The 20,267-nt window shown below is 41.3% G+C and overlaps 1 protein-coding gene across 7 annotated transcripts in view; it reads left to right on the top strand.

Moving 5' to 3' along the window:
• The window catches only part of LOC109113160 (SRSF protein kinase 3-like), an 80,040-nt gene that overhangs the window by 44,769 nt on the left and 15,004 nt on the right, over nt 1-20,267 (top strand). For 6 of the 7 annotated variants that reach the window (XM_042754689.1, XM_042754683.1, XM_042754686.1 and 3 more), the window contains exons 5-8: nt 12,301-12,388; nt 12,455-12,561; nt 19,568-19,733; nt 19,815-19,840. In XM_042754689.1, the coding sequence (XP_042610623.1) occupies nt 12,301-12,388; nt 12,455-12,561; nt 19,568-19,733; nt 19,815-19,840 (387 nt within the window). Of the gene's footprint in view, nt 1-12,300; nt 12,389-12,454; nt 12,562-18,096; nt 18,149-19,567; nt 19,734-19,814; nt 19,841-20,267 lie in introns of all 7 variants that reach the window. The other variant, XM_042754688.1, reaches the window with a different exon arrangement.

Below are 20,267 nucleotides of genomic sequence, written 5' to 3'. Positions count from 1 at the left end.
TACTTGTAACAAGAAGTAGAATTTACAGTTTAAGCTATATGAAGTTTGCACAAAACTAAAATAATGATCTGAGATATCATCGCTTGGCTGCATTATTTCAACACCATCAACATCAATTCCATGTGACAGTATTAAATCTAGAGTATGATTTCGACAATGGGTAGGTCCTGAGACGTGTTGTCTAACCCCAATAGAGTTCAGAATGTCTATAAATGCTGATCCCAATGCATCTTTTTCATTATCAACATGGATATTAAAATCACCAACAATTAAAACTTTATCTGCAGCCAGCACTAACTCGGATGTAAAATCAGCAAACTCTTTAATAAAGTCTGTATGGTGCCCTGGTGGCCTGTATACAGTAGCCAGTACAAACATCACAGGGGATTTATCATTAACATTTGTTTCTCTGGATAATGTTATATTAAGCACCAATACTTCAAACGAGTTATACTTGAAGCCTGCCCTCTGAGAAATCCTGAAAACATTGTTATAAATTGAAGCAACACCTCCCCCTTTACCTTTTGGATGTGGCTCTTGTTTATAACAATAATCTTGGGGTGTAGACTCATTTAAAATAATGTGATCATCAGGTTTTAGCCAGGTTTCTGTCAAACAGAGTGCATCTAGATTATGATCACTGATCATATTATTTACAAAAAGTGCTTTCGTAGAAAGGGACCTGATATTCGATAAGCCAAGCTTTATCATTTGTTTATCCGTATTGCATCTGTTTTTTATTTGTTGAACCTCAGTTAAATTGTTGCTCTTAAATTGGTTTGGACGTTTTTTGTATTTTCTAGCCTGGGGAACAGACACAGTCTCTATAGTGTGATATCTAGGTGAAAGAGTCTCTATGTGCTGAGAAATTAACTGACTTCTGTGACTGGAGGCGGCTAGCAGACGGTCGGTTTAGCCAGTCTGTCTGCTTCCTGACCTGGGCCCCAGTTAGTCAAGTACAAACTCTAAGACTATGTGCCATATTTCTAGACAGAAGAGCGGCACCACCCCAGGAGGGATGAAGACCATCTCTTTTCAAACAGGTCAGGTCTGCCCCAAAAGCTTGTCCAATTGTCTATGAAAACCTATGTTATTCTGCGGGCACCACTTAGACATCCAGCCATTGAGTGATGACAATCTGCTATGTATCTCATCACCACGGTAAGCAGGGAGGGGACCAGAGCATATTACAGTGTCTGACATCATGCTTGCAAGTTCACACACCTCTTTTTAATGTTATTTTTAGTGATCTCCGACTGGCGAAGTCGAACATCATTAGCACCGGCGTGAATAACAATCTTACGGTATTTACGTTTAGCATTAGCCAGCACTTTTAAATTTGCTAAGATTTCAGGCGCTCTGGCTCCCGGTAAACATTGGACTATGGTGGCTGGTGTCTCTATTTTCACATTCCGTACAGTAGAATCGCCAATAACTAGAGCACTTTCATCAGGTTTCTCAGTGGGTGCATCACTGAGTGGGGAGAACCTGTTTAATGTTTTGATCGGAACAGAAGAGTGGTGTTTAGACCCACGACTATGCTGCCTCACAGTCACCCAGTTGCCCTGCTGCAATAGGGCTGTTACCGAAACCGAACAATGTACAGGACTCCCTGAGCTAGACGCATCCAAAGCCGTATCTAGAGCCCTCACATTCTTACTGTCCTCAATTAAAGTTTGGATGCGTGTCTCTAATTCTGAAATCTTCTCTGTCAGCCTAACTATTTCCCTGCATTTATCACATGTGAATCCCTTATCACCGACAGAGATAGATAAACTATACATGTGGCAAGCAGTGCAAATAACAATAGCAGGAGAAGCCATTACTCACCGTGCTTGATGAAAGGTTCTTACCACAGTTGTTTGATGAACTTGTGAAAACCGGAGAGATAGAGTGTAATTTACGAGTCAAAAACACTAGGCACGTTAACTTTCACTTAAGCTTGTTAACGAGCTCAGCTTCAGCGCGGATAGTGAGGAACTACCTGATCTTTGCTTCGTTACAGTTTGAACATATTTTTTCGCCGCGAACGTTGATCTGCCTTCAAAACACCCGGTAAAAGAGTCACACGCTAATGCACATCAACACTATGACACACCCTTTATGGCATTGGTTCTGGCTTTTGTTCACACAGAGCTTGTTCCGGGACTGAACCCGGCAATGTTACTAGGTCCCCAACCTGGGATCGATCCCGGAATCAATCCCCGGACGTGTTTGCGTTCACACAGTAGGCGATCCGGCAATTTTTCGGCTCCAATGTGCAGTGTGAAAGGGGCTATACTGACCTCCTGGCGAAACTTTCAGATGCCATTTTTTAGCACATCTTTCCAACCTGGCAACCATGTTTGCAATTGTGGTTGCTAAATAGATGCACTTATGTGGCCTTGTTTTTAGTCTTTAAGAAAACATTAACATAATTTGGAATATGAAGTTAATATTAGGAATTTCACAGGTTCAGCTTTTGAGACAATCTTTCACTAGACTTCTTAATGTAGAGACTGGGTTTATTTATATGATAAGCTAAATCATAAGTCAAATCAAGTCACCTTTATTTATATAGCGCTTTTAACAATACAGATTGTATCAAAGCAACTGAATAACACTAATTAGGAAAATAGTGTGCCAGTAATGCAAAATGACATTAGTAAACCCTAATTTTCCAGTTAAAGAATCAGAATCAGAATCAGAATCAGAAAGAGCTTTATTGCCAAGTATGCTTACGCATACAAGGAATTTGTTTTAGTGACATAAGCTTCCAGCTTGAATTTCTGAGCCCTTCTCCTCACTCTGGATGTATACAGTTCTTGAAGGGTGGGCAGGGGGGCACCAATAATCCTTTCAGCAGTCCGAACTGTTCTCTGTAGTCTTCTGATGTCTGATTTTGTAGCTGAACCGAACCAGACAGTTATTGAAGTGCACAGTACAGACTCAATGACGGCTGAGTAGAACTGTTTCAGCAGCTCCTGTGCCAGGTTAAACTTCCTCAGCGGGTTAAGAAAGTACAACCTTTGTTGGGCCTTTTTAACGAGTCAATGTGATTGTCCCACTTCAGGTCCTGAGAGATGGTGGTTCCCAGGAATCTGAATGACTTCACTGCAGCCACAGTGCTGCACTGCAGCCAAAATGCCGGCAGCCATATCACCCTGGAGCCCAAGACCGGTTGCCCACTGAAGCTAAGCAGGGCTGAGTCTGGTCAGTACCTGGATGGGAGACCTCCTGGGAAAACTAGTTTGCTGCTGGAAGAGGTGCTAGTGAGGCCAGCAGGGGGTGCTCAACCTGTGGTCTGTGTTGGTCCTAGTGCCCCAGTGTTGTGATGAGAATACTATACTGTTAACAAGCACCATCCTTCGGATGAGACGTTAAACTGAGGTCCTGACTCTCTGTGGTCATTAAAAATCCCAGGATGTCTTTCGAAAAGAGTAGAGGCCCATTGGCCTCTGACCATCATGGCCTCCTAAAAATCCCCATGTCTGCTGATTGGCTTCATCACTCTGTCTCCTCTCCACCAATAAGCTGGTGTGTGGTGGGCGTTCTGGCGCAATATGGCTGCCGTTGCATCATCCAGGCGGATGCTGCACACTGGTGATGGATGAGGAGATACCCCCTGACAATGTAAAGCACTTTGAGTGCCTAGAAAAGCGGTATATAAATTTAAGGAATTATTATTATTATTAAATTATTAGTGCTGTCTATGATGGTGAGTGGGGGGAGTGTGGGGGGTTTCTCCTGAAGTCCATGATCATCTCCACTGTTTTTAGAGTGTTCAGCTCCAGGTCGTTAAGACTGCACCAGACAGCCAGCTGCTCAACCTCTTGTCTGTAAGCAGACTCATCATCATCCTGGATGACACTGATGACTGTAGTGTCGTCTGCAAACTTCAGGAGCTTGACAGAGGGGTCTTTAGAGGTGCAGTCATTGGTGTAGAGGGAGAAGAGCAGTGGGGAGAGAGCACATCCCTGAGGGGCACCAGTGTTGGTGGAGCAGCTGTTGGTCATGAATTTCCCCAGTCTCACTAGCTGTTGCCTATCTGTCAGAAAGCTGGTGATCCACTGACAGATAGAGCTAGGAACAGAGAGCTGGGTCAGTTTGGTCTGGAGGGCTGTTGGTATGATGGTGTTGAAAGCCGAACTAAAGTCCACAAACAAGATCCTCACATAAGTCCCTGTTTTGTCCAGATGTTGCAGGATGAATTGCAATCCCATGTTGATTGCATCATCCACGGACCTGTTTGCTCGGTAAGCAAACTGCAGGGGTTCCAGTAAGGGTCCAGTGAAGTCCTTCAGATAAGCCAGAACCAGTTTTTCAAACGACTTCATGATGACAGACGTTAGAGCCACAGGTCTGTAGTCGTTAAGTTCCTGTTATCTTGGGTTTTCTTTGGAACGGAGATGATGGTGGAGCGTTTTTGAAGCAAGGAAGGCACTTCACAAAACTCCAGAGATCTGTTGAAGATCTGTGAAAAGATGGGGGCCAGTTGGTCAGCACAGGTTCATCACTGAGTGAACCTGTTCATCATTGAATTCAGTGATGTCATTATCCAGCTCAGTTCAGTTAAATAGTAAATAGTATCTTGCAATCATTTGCAATCAAGTCAACAATATCGCTGGAAATGAAGTGTCCCCAACTAAGCAAGCCAGAAGCAACAGCTGCAAGGAACCAAAACTCCATCGGTGACAGAATGGCGAAAAAACCTTGGGAGAAACAGGCTCTGTCGGGGGGCGAGTTCTCCTCTGGCCAACTCCATCGGTAAGATAATAAAATAAAACCTTAGAAATTAGAGGGGTTAGACTGTGAAGATTTAGGAAAAGAAGCAATGCCTAAATGTTTGCTGTATTCTACAAGAGCATAAATCTTCTGTTTTTATTGTGAGTGTGCACAAATGAAAGTATAAACACGTTTTTGCGGAAAAGGTTTATATTTTTTTATGTCTCAGCTGTTTCGATCGCTGCCGGAACCTGATGCACACATATTCCAGCAATTCAAAACTTACATCGCAGTCTGTTCATTATCAAAATAAAATAGTCAACTCTAAACATTTAAAAGGTTACACTAGTCACTCTGCTCGTAAATAGACAGTATACCGGTCCACTCTGCTGTTATGCCAAGGACGTTTTTGCTCATATGAAGAGGATGATCTTTTCCGTTATATGCGACAAAGCACGTAAAGTACAACGCCTAGTTTACATTTATAAAAATAATAGTTTAACATTCAAATACATTGCGAATATGGAAACATTTGGATTTGTGCCGAATGAGAGCATGAGCAATAACCTCCAAATAAATCTAGCCAAAACCCCGTGCTCGCTCCGTCCGTCCTCGTACGACAGCGCACTGGTCATGATCTAATACACTGTAAATGCCGGATGTTTAAAAACAAATAGGGCCTACTGGAACGCAAAATTTACAAAATCCGACATTTTCCAGACAGAATCCAGCAGGATCAAATTAAATACTGGTCATAATAATCAAATAAAAAGATTTAATGTGAGCAACAGTGTGTTTTGCCGCGCAGCAGCGCCGATGGAAGCAGTTCACTTACTGCGCAGCACAGTCAACACATGTGCCACAATTACGTTTGGGATAATTTTATTTTAATGGGGTTTAATCTTCCCCAATGTTGTATAAGGCAAATCTGCAGGACTGGGTCGTTGTGTAGCAATATGGTCTGTGAAGCTTAACTGATCATCCATCACAACTCCAAGGTTCCTGGCTGTCCTGGAAGGCAGCTGTACAGAGATGTTGTGATGAAGTGCTGGGTTGGCTGAGACCACGAGCAGTCCTGTCTTAGCAAGGTTGAGTTGAAGGTGATGGTCCTTCATCCAGCTAGAAATGTCTCTCAGACAGGCTGCAATGCGAACAGCTACTGGTTGGATCATATGGTTGGAATGAAAAGTAGAGTTGAGTGTCATAAGCATAGCAGTAATAAGAAAAGAAATGCTTCTGAATGACCCTAAAGATGACATGTAAATGAAGAAGAGAAGAGGCCCAAGCACTGGAGCCCGGAGGAACCCCAGTAGCAAGAAGTTGTGACTTAGAAACCTCAACCCTCCACAACACCTTGAAGGACCTACCTGACAGGTAAGACGTAAACCACTGGAGTGCGGGTTACTGAGAGACCCATCTCCATGAGGATAGACAGGAGGATCTGTCTATCCATTTACAAACATAAGGCTCTTTCATACTGCAATTCCGGAAAATACACGGGTAATGTGTCCGGCAATTGTTCCCGGGTCGCTAGATTTTGCCCCTTTCACACAGCCAGTGATTAACCTGAATATGTGCGTGCATTCACACACAACCCGTAAAGGTCTGGTAATGACACGTGACATCAGAATGTGACGTGTAATTTACGAGTCAAAAACACTAGGCACGTTAACTTTTCACTTAAGCTTGTTAACGAGCTCAGCTTCAGCGCGGATAGTGAGGGAACTACCTGATCTTTGCTTCGTTACAGTTTTGAACATATTTTTTTCGTCGCGACGTTGATCTGCCTTCAAAACAACCGGTAAAAGAGTCACACGCTAATGCACATCAACACTATGACACACCCTTTATGGCATTGGTTCTGGCTTTTGTTCACACAGAGCTTGGCAATGTTACTAGGTCCCCAACCTGGGATCGATCCCGGAATCAATCCTGCCGACGTGTTTGCGTTCACACAGTAGGCGATCCGGCAATTTTTCGGCTCCAATGTGCAGTGTGAAAGGGGCTATACTGACCTCCTGGCGAAACTTTCAGATGCCATTTTTTAGCACATCTTTCCAACCTGTCAACCATGTTTGCAATTGTGGTTGCTAAATAGATTCACTTATGTGGCCTTGTTTTTAGTCTTTAAGAGAAAACATTAACATAATTTGGAATATGAAGTTAATATTATGAATTTCACAGGTTCAGCTTTTGAGACAATCTTTCACTAGACTTCTTAATGTAGAGACTGGGTTTATTTATATGATAAGCTAAATCATAAGTCAAATCAAGTCACCTTTATTTATATAGCGCTTTTAACAATACAGATTGTATCAAAGCAACTGAATAACATTAATTAGGAAAATAGTGTGCCAGTAATGCAAAATGACATTAGTAAACCCTAATTTTCCAGTTAAAGAATCAGAATCAGAATCAGAATCAGAAAGAGCTTTATTGCCAAGTATGTTTACGCCTATACAAGGAATTTGTTTTTAGTGACATAAGCTTCCAGTACACAGAGACAACAACCCACAGAAAAAAAAGAGAAAAAAAAAAAATGCAAAGAAATAAATTGTATGAAACAGTTGTGCTATAGATGATAATGGAATAGAATAGACTAAGATGCAGAGATGTACTTGGATGGAGGGGTAACAAATAAATATAAGAATATTGCACAATTTTTATTGCATAAGTGGGGAACAATTTAAGTGTTCATGAGGTAGATTGCCTGGGGGAAGAAACTGTTCTTGTGCCTGACTGTCCTGGTTTTTGTGGCTCTGAAGCGCCGGCCAGATGGCAAAAGTTCAAAAAGGGGGGTAACTTGAATGAGAAGGATCAAGAGTGAATTTCTGAGCCCTTTTCCTGACTCTGGATGTATACAGTTCTTGAAGGGTGGGCAGGGGGGCACCAATAATCCTTTCAGCAGTCCGAACTGTTCTCTGTAGTCTTCTGATGTCTGATTTTGTAGCTGAACCAAACCAGACAGTTATTGAAGTGCACAGTACAGACTCAATGACGGCTGAGTAGAACTGTTTCAGCAGCTCCTGTGCCAGGTTAAACTTCCTCAGCGGGTTAAGAAAGTACAACCTTTGTTGGGCCTTTTTAACAAGTCAATGGAGTCAATGTGATGTCCCACTTCAGGTCCTGAGAGATGGTGGTTCCCAGGAATCTGAATGACTTCACTGCAGCCACAGTGCTGCACTGCAGCCAAAATGCCGGCAGCCATATCACCCTGGAGCCCAAGACCGGTTTTCCACTGAAGCTAAGCAGGGCTGAGCCTGGTCAGTACCTGGATGGGAGACCTCCTGGGAAAACTAGGTTGCTGCTTTTGGAGGTTCTGGTTGGGGGGGCTGGGGGTGTTCTTCATGTGGTCTGTGTGGGTTAATTTGAAGCTGTGTTGTGATGAGAATACTATACTGTTAACAAGCACCATCCTTCGGATGAGACGTTAAACTGAGGTCCTGACTCTCTGTGGTCATTAAAAATCCCAGGATGTCTTTCGAAAAGAGTAGAGGTGTGACCTCGGCATCCTGGCTAAATTCGCCCATTGGCCTCTGACCATCATGGCCTCCTAACAATCCCCATATCTGCTGATTGGCTTCATCACTCTGTCTCCTCTCCACCAATAAGCTGGTGTGTGGTGGGCGTTCTGGCGCAATATGGCTGCCGTTGCATCATTCAGGTGGATGCTGCACACTGGTGGTGGATGAAGAGATACCCCCTGACAATGTAAAGTGCTTTGAGTGCCTAGAAAAGCGCTATATAAATGTAAGGAATTATTATTATTATTAAATTATTAGTGCTGTCTATGATGGTGAGTGGGGGGAGTGTGGGGGGTTTCTCCTGAAGTCCATGATCATCTCCACTGTTTTCAGAGTGTTCATCTCCAGGTCGTTAAGACTGCACCAGACAGCCAGCTGCTCAACCTCTTGTCTGTAAGCAGACTCATCATCATCCTGGATGAAACTGATGACTGTAGTGTCGTCTGTAAACTTCAGGAGCTTGACAGAGGGGTCTTTAGAGGTGCAGTCGTTGGTGTAGAGGGAGAAGAGCAGTGGGGAGAGAGCACATCCCTGAGGGGCACCAGGGTTGGTGGAGCGGCTGTTGGACATGAATTTCCCCAGTCTCACTAGCTTTTGCCTATCTGTCAGAAAGCTGGTGATCCACTGACAGATAGAGCTAGGAACAGAGAGCTGGGTCAGTTTGGTCTGGAGGGCTGTTGGTATGATGGTGTTGAAAGCCGAACTAAAGTCCACACAACAAGTTCCTCACATAAGTCCCTGTTTTGTCCAGATGTTGCAGGATGAAGTGCAATCCCCATGTTGATTGCATCATCCACGGATCTGTTTGCTTGGTAAGCAAACTGCAGGGGTTCCAGTAAGGGTCCAGTGAAGTCCTTCAGATAAGCCAGAACCAGTTTTTCAAACGACTTCATGATGACAGACGTTAGAGCCACAGGTCTGTAGTCGTTAAGTCCTGTTATCTTGGGTTTCTTTGGAACGGAGATGATGGTGGAGCGTTTGAAGCAGGAAGGCACTTCACAAAACTCCAGAGATCTGTTGAAGATCTGTGAAAAGATGGGGGCCAGTTGGTCAGCACAGGTTCATCACTGAGTGAACCTGTTCATCATTGAATTCAGTGATGTCATTATCCAGCTCAGTTCAGTTAAATAGTAAATAGTATCTTGCAATCATTTGCAATCAAGTCAACAATATCGCTGGAAATGAAGTGTCCCCAACTAAGCAAGCCAGAAGCAACAGCTGCAAGGAACCAAAACTCCATCGGTGACAGAATGGCGAAAAAACCTTGGGAGAAACAGGCTCTGTCGGGGGGCGAGTTCTCCTCTGGCCAGATGAAACCAGCAGTTCAATTCCAGACTGCAGCAAAGTCACATTGTGCAGGGGACTCAACTGGTTCCTGTGATCTTGTCCCGGTGGTCGTCTGAGACAAGGTCTTTACAGGGGATCTGTATCTGGGGCTCATCTTTCCTGTGATCTTGTCCCGGTGGTCGTCTGAGACAAGGTCTTTACAGGGGGTTGCTGATCCACCATCTGGGCTGGATACATACTGGATCCGGGTGACTGCAGTGACCATCTGATCTGGATACAGACTGGATCTGGTGGCTTCGGCGACCTCGGAATAACAGAGAAACAGACTAATATTAGCATAGATGCAATTCTTCTAACAAAGTAGCAAGTACATTGGGTGTTATGGGAAATGTTCCCGATTCCGGTTTACCTAATTAATGCAGCCTAAAATCCTTTAACAGATTTGGATATTAGAAGCGTAAGCCAGGTTAAAGAGATGGGTCTTTAATCTAGATTTAAACTGCAAGAGTGTGTCTGCCTCCCGAACAATGTTAGGTAGGTTATTCCAGAGTTTAGGCGCTAAATAGGAAAAGGATCTGCTTCCCGCAGTTGATTTGGATATTCTAGGTATTATCAAATTGCCAGAGTTTTGAGAACGGAGCGGACGTGGAGGACTATAATGTAACAAGAGCTCGTTCAAATACTGAGGTGCTAAACCATATTTTTGAGATGGAAAAATGCAGTTTTACAAATGCTAGAAACGTGGCTTTCTAAGGAAAGGTTGCTATCAAATAGCACACCTAGGTTCCTGACTGATGACGAAGAATTAACAGAGCAGCCATCAGGTCTTAGACAGCGTTCTAGGTTATTACATGCAGAGTTCTTAGATCCTATAATTAATACCCTCTGTTTTTTTCAGAATTTAGCACTAAGAAATTACTCGTCATATAGTTTTTTTATATCGACACTGCATTCCGCTAGTTTTTCAAAATAGTATGTTTCGCCAGAAATATAGAGCTGAGTATCATCAGCATAACAGAGAAAGCTAACACCATGTTTCCTGATGATATCTCCAAGGGTAACGTTTAAGGTGTAAAGAGTAACGGCCCTAGTTACTGAGCCTTGAGGTACTCCATACTAGACTTGTGATCGATATGATACCTCTTCATTCACTGCTACAAATTGATGGCGGTCATATAAGTATGATTTGAACCATGATAATGCACTTCCATTAATGCCAACAAAGTTCTCTAGTCTATTCAAAAGAATATTGTGGTCAATAGTGCCGAACACAGAGCTAAGATCCAGTAGCACTAATAGAGAGATACAACCACGATCAGATGATAAGAGCAGGTCATTTTTGTAACTCTAAGGAGAGCAGTCTCAGTACTATGATACGGTCTAAATCCTGACTGGAAATTCTGTGATGTAATATTTTTATATAAGTTTAAATAGTATCTGTGCAATCATACCTTTTCTAGTATCTTGGACAGAAAAGGGAGATTCGAGATCGGTCTGTAATTAACTAATTCTTTGGGGTCAGGTTGTGGTTTTTTGATGAGAGTTTTTGTTTTTTTTTTTTAAATAACAGCTGTTTGAAGGTTTTGGGGACATATCCTTTAATAATAGTCAGAAGATGATCTATGACTTCTGGAAGCACCTCTTTTAGGAGCTTAGATGGAATAGGGTCTAACATGCATGTTGTTGGTTTAAATGATTTAACAATTCATACAATTCTTCCTCTACTATAGTAGAGAATGAGTGGAACTGTTCCTCAGGGCATCTATAGTGCACTGTCCTGATGCGATACTGTAGCTGACGGCTGCATGGTTCTAATTTTATCTCTAATAGTATTGAGAAGTAAAGTAGTTCATAAAGTCATTACTGCTGTGCTGTTGGGAAATGTTAACATTTGTATTGAATAAATACCTGGGGTTACGTTTGTTTTCTTCTAAAAGAGATGAAAAGTTATCAGATCTAGCAGTTTTTAATGCTTTTCTGTAGGATAGGTTACTTTCCCGCCAAGCAATACCAAATACCTCTAGTTTTGTTTTTCTCCAGCTGCGCTCCATTTTTCGGGCTGCTCTCTTTAGGGTGCGAGTGTGCTCATTATACCACAGTGTAAGACAGTTTTCCTTAATCTTCCTTAAGCATAAAGGAGCAACTGTATCTAAAATGCTAGAAAAGAGAGAGTCCATAGTTTCTGTTACACATCATCAAGTTATTCTGAGAATTTGGATATGCTGAGGAATTGAGATAAATCAGGAAGATTACTTACAAAGCAGTCTTTTGTGGTAGAAGTAATGGTTCTAATACAGTTTTGGCTATATGAAGTTTGCACAAAACTAAATGATGATATGAGATATCATCGCTTGGCTGCATAATTTAAACACCATCAACATCAATTCCATGTGACAGTATTAAATCTAGAGTATTATTTCGACAATGAGTAGGTCCTGAGACGTGTTGTCTAACCCCAATAGAGTTCAGAAAGTCTATGAATGCTGATCCCAATGCATCTTTTTCATTATCAATATGGATATTAAAATCACCAACCATAATAATAATAAATAAAAAGTAATAAAAAAGGAAATTGGATTAGGTTAATTAAACCATGCTTATGAGTAGATTTGGTCTTGATCTGTGCTTATTTGAAAGTGCAGTAATTATGACTAAATGGAAAAAGTCTTCAAATATCAGATATAATCGTGATTATACATGTTGAGCAAAACCGCAATTCACGCAGCAGTTCTCTGCTTTCAGACACAGTTGGATACACACCTGTCTGTCTCTCTCTGTCTCTCAGGTGCGTGAGACTGATCCTGATGATCCTAATAAGGACATGGTGGTTCAACTCATAGACGACTTCAAGATCTCAGGGGTGAATGGGATTCGTATCCTGACAGCCTGCGTGTGTGTGTGTATATAAGTCTGTGGTTTTCTTTAACTCTTGTTCTCAGATGTGTGTATGGTGTTTGAAGTTCTTGGTCATCATTTGCTCAAGTGGATCATCAAGTCTAATTATCAGGGTTTGCCGCTACCCTGCGTCAAGAGCATCATTACACAGGTAATCATGCACATCATGCACACTTCCCGAATCTGTAAACACAGGTGTCCTGCATCCAGCATGTATTCAATGTTTCATATTCAGCTGCCTGGAGATGCTTTGAACCAATGAGATTTCACTGTGGGCAAAGCTACAAGAATCAGCACACAAATGACTGACAGAATGTCCTGTTAGCCAAGTCCCACTTCAGAGACTGCTTCCTGTGAAATTCACAGACGTCTATCTGTGCCGCCTTAAATGGGATGGTCTTATATATGGAGGATTGCTCTTGTCGCCTAGCAACTGTGAGAAATGCAGTTGATGAGTGACAGGAACGTTTGTACTGGACTGTTTTAAAAGTGATATTCAACTGTCTTTACAGTGATAAACCGGAAATGAGTGACCGTTGAACTGTACAGTTGAAATCAGTTCACTGACGATTCAGTGTAATTCAATCACTCTGTAAAGTCCATCAATTATGGGATGACATAAGCTCTGGTGAAAACAGTGATTAATTGTCATCCAGCTCAGTTCAGTTCTCATTCAGTGGTGTCCGTGCAGTCAGGATATGTTTTTTTTTTTAAACATAAATTACAAAGTATCTATAAAATCTCATAAGTAAGATATGTCAACATTTGGGCTGCTTTAAAGTGTTTTTTTTTTTTTTTTTTTTTTGTAATGTTAGATATCTGATTAAGTTGAAAATCTTTGCTTTTTTTTAATGTTTTATTATTTTGCTTTTTAATATATATTTGTATCACTGATATTCAAGAAAGACTCCATCTTTGCAATATGTTTGGCGTGAAGTGGATCTTGGGGTAGTCAGGGCTGGGAAAGAGCCATCTGTTAAAAAAAAAAAAAAGGAAGCATTACAAGGCCACATTTGAAGCGGCTGTGACGCTTTTGGTCCTCAAATGCAGCCTCTGAATTGGGACGCAGTAACAGTCAGACAGTAACTCCAGTTAATTCAGACCTGCCCACCTGTGCGCATTTTGACCTTAAAGTATGCTGGAAGGCTTTGTCACTTTAAACTATGCAAAAATCTAGTGATGCTTCTGTCCACGCACAGTAATCAAGCAATAGCAAAAGATGAAGAGTTCAACCAATCAGAGAGTTTTTGTTTTTCGGTTTTGCATTTAAATAATTTCTGTGCGTTTTATTTCCTTTCCAAACCAGCTCTGTTTGTGTGTATCTGTAAATCTGTGCACTGAGATGAGGAAATGCCTCTCCACCTAAAATGAACATTTGAAAAAGCAACACATGCCGAACATCATCACTTGTAATGAGAAATGTTTCTAAACCTGTTGTCCAACAAAATAGAACATTATAACATACTTAACAACATCAGTTGAATGTGACCCTGCGGTGGTTTTAAGAAGTAATGAGAAGTGTTTCTAAACCTGTTGTCCAACAAAATATCTTAATGTTTATTGTCTTAATGTTTCATTATTAAATTGTTTGTCTCTTGTTTTATTCAGTTACAATGATAGCTGGATGCCTTTGGCCATATTCGGGGATTTCCTGGAGCATCATGAGTTCCATTACTTTTGCAATACAAATGTGGATTTTCTGTGCGAGTGCATCCTCTGGTTTCCAGTGTGAATGAAACCGATATTGTCAAGTCAAGTCATCTTTATTTATATAGCGCTTTATACAAAAAAGCTTTGCGTCAAAGCAACTGAACAACATTAATTAGGAAAACAGTGTGTCAATAATGCAAAATGACAGTTAAAGGCAGTTCATCATTGAATTCAGTGATGTCATCATGCACCTCAGTTCAGTTTAAATAGTATCTGTGCAATAATTTGCAATCAAGTCAACGATATCGCTGTAAATGAAGTGTCCCCAACTAGGCAAGCCAGAGGCAACAGCGGCAAGGAACCAAAACTCCATCAGTGAGAGAATGGAGAAAAAAAAACCTTGGGAGAAACCAGGCTCAGTTGGGGGGCCAGTTCTCCTCTGATCAGATGAAACCAGCAGTTCAATTCCAGGCTGCAGCAAAGTCAGATTGTGCAGAAGAATCATCTGTTTCCTGTGGTCTTGTCCTGGTGGTCGTCTGAGACAAGGTCTTTACAGGGGATCTTTCTCTGGGGCTCTAGTCCTGGTCTCCGCTGTCTTTCAGGGCTGTTGGTGGTCGTCTGAGACAAGGTCTTTACAGGGGGTCTGTATATGTGGTTGTTGTGGTTGTCTGCGGTGACCCTCTGACTGGGATATAGACTGGATCTGGTGGCTACGGTGACCTCGGAATAAGAGAGAAACAGACTAATATGAGCATAGATGCCATTCTTCTAACGATGTAGCAAGTACATCGGGTGTTATGGGAAGTGTTCCCGGTTCCGGTTTACCTAATTAATGCAGCCTAAAAATCCTTTAACGGATTTGGATATTAGAGAGTGTATTAGTATTTTATGTGTAAGCCAGGTTAAAGAGATGGGTCTTTAATCTAGATTTAAACTGCAAGAGTGTGTCTGCCTCCCGAACAATGTTAGGTAGGTTATTCCAGAGTTTGGGTGCTAAATAGGAGAAGGATCTGCCGCCCGCAGTTGACTTTGATATTCTAGGTATTATCAAATTGCAAGAGTTTTGAGAACGGAGCGGACATGGAGGACTATAATGTAACAAGAGCTCGTTCAAATACTGAGGTGCTAAACCATCAGGGCTTTATAAGTAATAAGCAAGATTTTAAAATCTATAACGATGTTTGATAGGGAGCCAGTGCAGTGTTGACAGGACCGGGCTAATATGATCATACTTCCTGGTTCTAGTAAGAACTCTAGCTGCTGCATTTTTGGACTAACTGGAGTTTGTTTACTAAGTTTGCAGAACAACCACCCAATAGAGCATTACAATAGTCTAACCTTGAGGTCATAAACGCATGGATTAACATTTCTGCATTTGACATTGAGAGCATAGGCCGTAATTTAGATATATTTTTGAGATGGAAAAATGCAGTTTACAATTGCTAGAAAATGTGGCTTTCTAAGGAAAGTATGCTATCAAATAGCACACCTAGGTTCCTAACTGATGAAGAAGAATTGACAGATCAGCCATCAAGGCTTAGACAGAGTTCTAGGTCATTACATGCAGAGCTTTTAGGCCCTATAATTATCACCTCTGTTTTTTCAGAATTTAGCAGTAAGAAATTACTCGTCATCCAGTTTTTTATATCGACTATGCATTCCGTTACTTTTCCAAATTGGTATGTTTCGCCAGGCCGCGGAGAAATATAGAGCTGAGTATCATCAGCATAACAGTGACAGCTAACACCGTGTTTCCTAATGATATCTCCCAAGGGTAACGTGTAAAGCGTGAAGAGTAACGGCCCTAGTACTGAGCCTTGCGGTACTCCATACTGCACTTGTGAACGATATGATACCTCTTCATTCACTGCTACGAATTGATGGCGGTCATATAAGTACGATTTAAACCATGCTAATGCACTTCCATTAATGCCAACAAAGTGTTCTAGTCTATGCAAAAGAATAGTGTGGTCAATAGTGTCGAACGCAGCACTAAGATCCAATAGCACTAATAGAGAGATACAACCACGATCAGATGATAAGAGCAGGTCATTTGTAACTCTAAGGAGAGCAGTCTCAGTACTATGATACGGTCTAAATCCTGACTGGAAATCCTCACAGATGCCATTTTTCTCTAAGAAGGAATATAATTGTGAGGATACTACCTTTTCTAGTATCTTTGAAAGAAAAGGGAGATTCGAGATCGGTCTATAATTAACTAGTTCTTTGGGGTCAAGTTGTGTTTTTTTGATGAGAGGCTTAATAACAGCCAGTTTGAAGGATTTTGGGACATACCCTAATAACAATGAGGAATTAATAATAGTCAGAAGAAGATCTATGACTTCTGGAAGCACCTCTTTTAGGAGCTTAGATGGAATAGGTTCTAACATACATGTTGTTGGTTTAGATGATTTAAAAAGTTTATACAATTCTTCCTCTCCTATAGTAGAGAATGAGTGGAACTGTTCCTCAGGGGATCTATAGTGCACTGTCTGATGTGATACTGTAGCTGATGGCTGCATGGTTACAATTTTATCTCTAATAGTATCGACTTTAGAAGTAAAGTAGTTCATAAAGTCATTACTGCTGTGATGTTGAGAAATGTCAACACTTGTTGATGCTTTTTTTTTCGTTAATTTAGCCACTGTATTGAATAAATACCTCGGGGTTATGTTTGTTTTCTTCTAAAATAGACGAAAAGTAATCAGATTTAGCAGTTTTTAATGCTTTTCTGTAAGATAGGTTACTTTCCCTCCAAGCAATACAAAATACTTCTAGTTTTGTTTTCCTCCTGCTGCGCTCCATTTTCCGGGCTGCTCTCTTTAGGGTGCGAGTGTGCTCATTACACCACGGTGTCAGACTGTTTTCCTTAACCTTCCTTAAGCGTAAAGGAGCAACTGTATTTAAAATGCTAGAAAAGAGAGAGTCCATATTTTCTGTTACATCATCAAGTTGTTCTGAGGTTTTGGATATGCTAAGGAATTGGGATACATCAGGAAGATTACTTACAAAGCAGTCTTTTGTGGTAGAAGTGATGGTTCTACCATACTTGTAACAAGAAGTGGAATTTACAGTTTTAGCTATATGAAGTTTGCACAAAACTAAATAATGATCTGAGATATCATCACTTGGCTGCATAATTTCAACACCGTCAACATCAATTCCATGTGACAGTATTAAATCTAGAGTATGATTTCGACAATGAGTAGGTCCTGAGACGTGTTGTCTAACCCCAATAGAGTTCAGAATGTCTATAAATGCTGATCCCAATGCATCTTTTTCATTATCAAGTTGGATATTTAATTTACCAACAATTAAAACTTTATCTGCAGCCAGCACTAACTCGGATATAATATCAGCACTTTCTATAATAAAGTCTGTATGGTGCCCTGGTGGCCTGTATACAGTGGCCAGTACAAACATCACAGGGGATTTATCATTAACATTTGTTTCTCTGGATAATGTTATATTAAGCACCAACACTTCAAACGAGTTATACTTGAAGCCTGCCCTCTGAGAAATCCTGAAAACATTGTTATAAATTGAAGCAACACCTCCCCCTTTACCTTTTGGACGTAGCTCATGTTTATAACAGTAATCTTGGGGTGTAGACTCATTTAAAATAATGTAATCATCAGGTTTTAGCCAGGTTTCTGTCAAACAGAGTGCATCTAGATTATGATCAGTGATCATATTATTTACAAAAAGTGCTTTTCGTACAAAGGGACCTGATATTCAATAAGCCAAGCTTTATCATTTGTTTATCCGTATTGCATCTGTTTTTTTATTTGTTGAACCTCAATTAAATTGTTGCTCTTAAACTGGTTTGGACGTTTTTTGTATTTTCTAGCCCGGGGAACAGACACAGTCTCTATAGTGTGATATCTAGGTGAAAGAGTCTCTATGTCCTGAGAATTAAATGACTTCTGTGACTGGAGCCGGCTAGCAGACGGTCGGTTTAGCCAGTCTGTCTGCTCCCTGACCTGGGCCCCAGTTAGTCAAGTACAAACTCTAAGACTATGTGCCATATTTCTAGAAAGAAGAGCGGCACCACCCCAGGAGGGATGAAGACCATCTCTTTTCAACAGGTCAGGTCTGCCCCAAAAGCTTGTCCAATTGTCTATGAAACCTATGTTATTCTGCGGGCACTACTTAGACATCCAGCCATTGAGCGATGACAATCTGCTATGTATCTCATCACCACGGTAAGCAGGGAGGGGACCAGAGCATATTACAGTGTCTGACATCATGCTTGCAAGTTCACACACCTCTTTAATGTTATTTTTAGTGATCTCCGACTGGCGAAGTCAAACATCATTAGCACCGGCGTGAATAACAATCTTACTGTATTTACGTTTAGCATTAGCCAGCACTTTTAAATTTGCTAAGATGTCAGGTGCTCTGGCTTGTTGTTTTTAGTGATCTATGGTGGCTGGTGTCTCTATTTTCACATTCCGTACAATAGAATCGGCAATAACTAGAGCACTTTCATCAGGTTTCTCAGTGGGTGCTTCACTAAGTGGGAGAGAACCTTTTTAATGTTTTGATCGGAACAGAAGAGTGGTGTTTAGACCCACAACTATGCCGCCTCACAGTCACCCAGTTGTCCTGCTGCAAAGGCCCTGTTACCAGAACCGAACAATGTACAGTACTCCCTGAGCTAGACGCATCCAAATCCGTATCTAGAGCCCTCACATTCTTACTGTCCTCAATTAAAGTTTGGATGCGTGTCTCTAATTCTGAAATCTTCTCTGTCAGCCTAACTATTTCCCTGCATTTATCACATGTGAATCCCTCATCACCGACAGAGATAGATAAACTATACATGTGGCAAGCAGTGCAAATAACAATAGCAGGCGAAGCCATTACTCACCGTGCTTGATGAAAGATTCTTACCACAGTTGTTTGATGAACTTGTGAAAACCGGAGAGAGAGAGTAACGAGAGACAGGAGAGGAGGAAAGAAAACAGGGATAGGCACGAATGGAAACACTAATGACAAGCTAACGAGTGCTAACGCGATGCAGGTGCACTGATCTCGTGGATTTAAAATAAAAGTGAACGATCAAATTAATCAGATTAGATTGATAGATAATATCAGAAATATGGTGGGAATTAAGTTATATTTTATCACTTTAAACAATAGATAGTGTTAGTTATATAGAGATTCTACAGAAAAACAAAGCTACACGGAGCTACGATCACAAAACAGCAGCACGGCAAGCAGGAAGCAGGAATAACACTGTCCAACAGCGACAGTTGCATGTGTTTATAGCACTAAATATTGGTCAATCAGTAAAAAATACTACTTCTCTCAAAGGAAATTTGAAGTAGACGTGATAATCCATGTTTTTTTACAGTGTACAGAAGTTTTTGGAGTTTTAATTTTCAATTTTATAATAATAAAATTATCATTTTGAAATCATCATTTTATTTGTGTGATGAAGCGATGATCAAGTGTGGACTAGACTCACCTGAGGATTGCATGTGTTTTTGGTTTGGCTGCAGGTTCTGCAGGGCCTCGATTACCTTCACAGTAAGTGTAAGATCATCCACACGGATATCAAACCGGAGAACATCCTAATGTGTGTGGACAAGGCTTTCGTGCGCAGGATGGCGGTCGAGGCCACCGAGTGGCAGAAAGCAGGAGCGCCGCCGCCGTCTGGATCCGCTGGTATTCTGTTGTTCTTATTCGTGAATGATGATGAATGTGCTTGGTGAAGTTCTGACCGTGTTTCTTTGTGTTTGTTCGCAGTCAGCACGGCTTCTCAACTCCAACAGGTCAGTGAAGCCGTCATTCTCACGAACACATGCAGCTGTTTTACTGAGAAAACGGACAAATGACCACCATTTTCAACACATCAAAAACTCTGCTGTTTTACTGAGTTGTACATAACATACAAGCAGGGGCATCAGACAGGGGGTAATAGTGGAACTGAGTATAGATTGATTATTATTATTATGATTGATGAGGTGTAGTGTTGTAAGGGGCCCACCCCCTTGGTTGTGTGACTGGGGCCCAACATTTGGTTCTACGCTCCTGCATACAAGAACATAAAACTCTGATGTGAAGATATTTTAGGTGCACATCGTTTTTTACAAAACTGAACCAAGCCACATTAGAAAGTGAGTTTTGATGGGTAAGAGAGCATGTTGTGTGATCCACAGTGTTATTTAGAGCAGCCAGAGGCGTGTATGAACTGTTGTA

This window comes from Cyprinus carpio, unplaced genomic scaffold (genome assembly GCF_018340385.1).
Source record: "Cyprinus carpio isolate SPL01 unplaced genomic scaffold, ASM1834038v1 S000006585, whole genome shotgun sequence".
NCBI classification, from domain to species: domain Eukaryota; kingdom Metazoa; phylum Chordata; class Actinopteri; order Cypriniformes; family Cyprinidae; genus Cyprinus; species Cyprinus carpio.
This window is presented reverse-complemented; position numbering and strand designations above follow the sequence as displayed.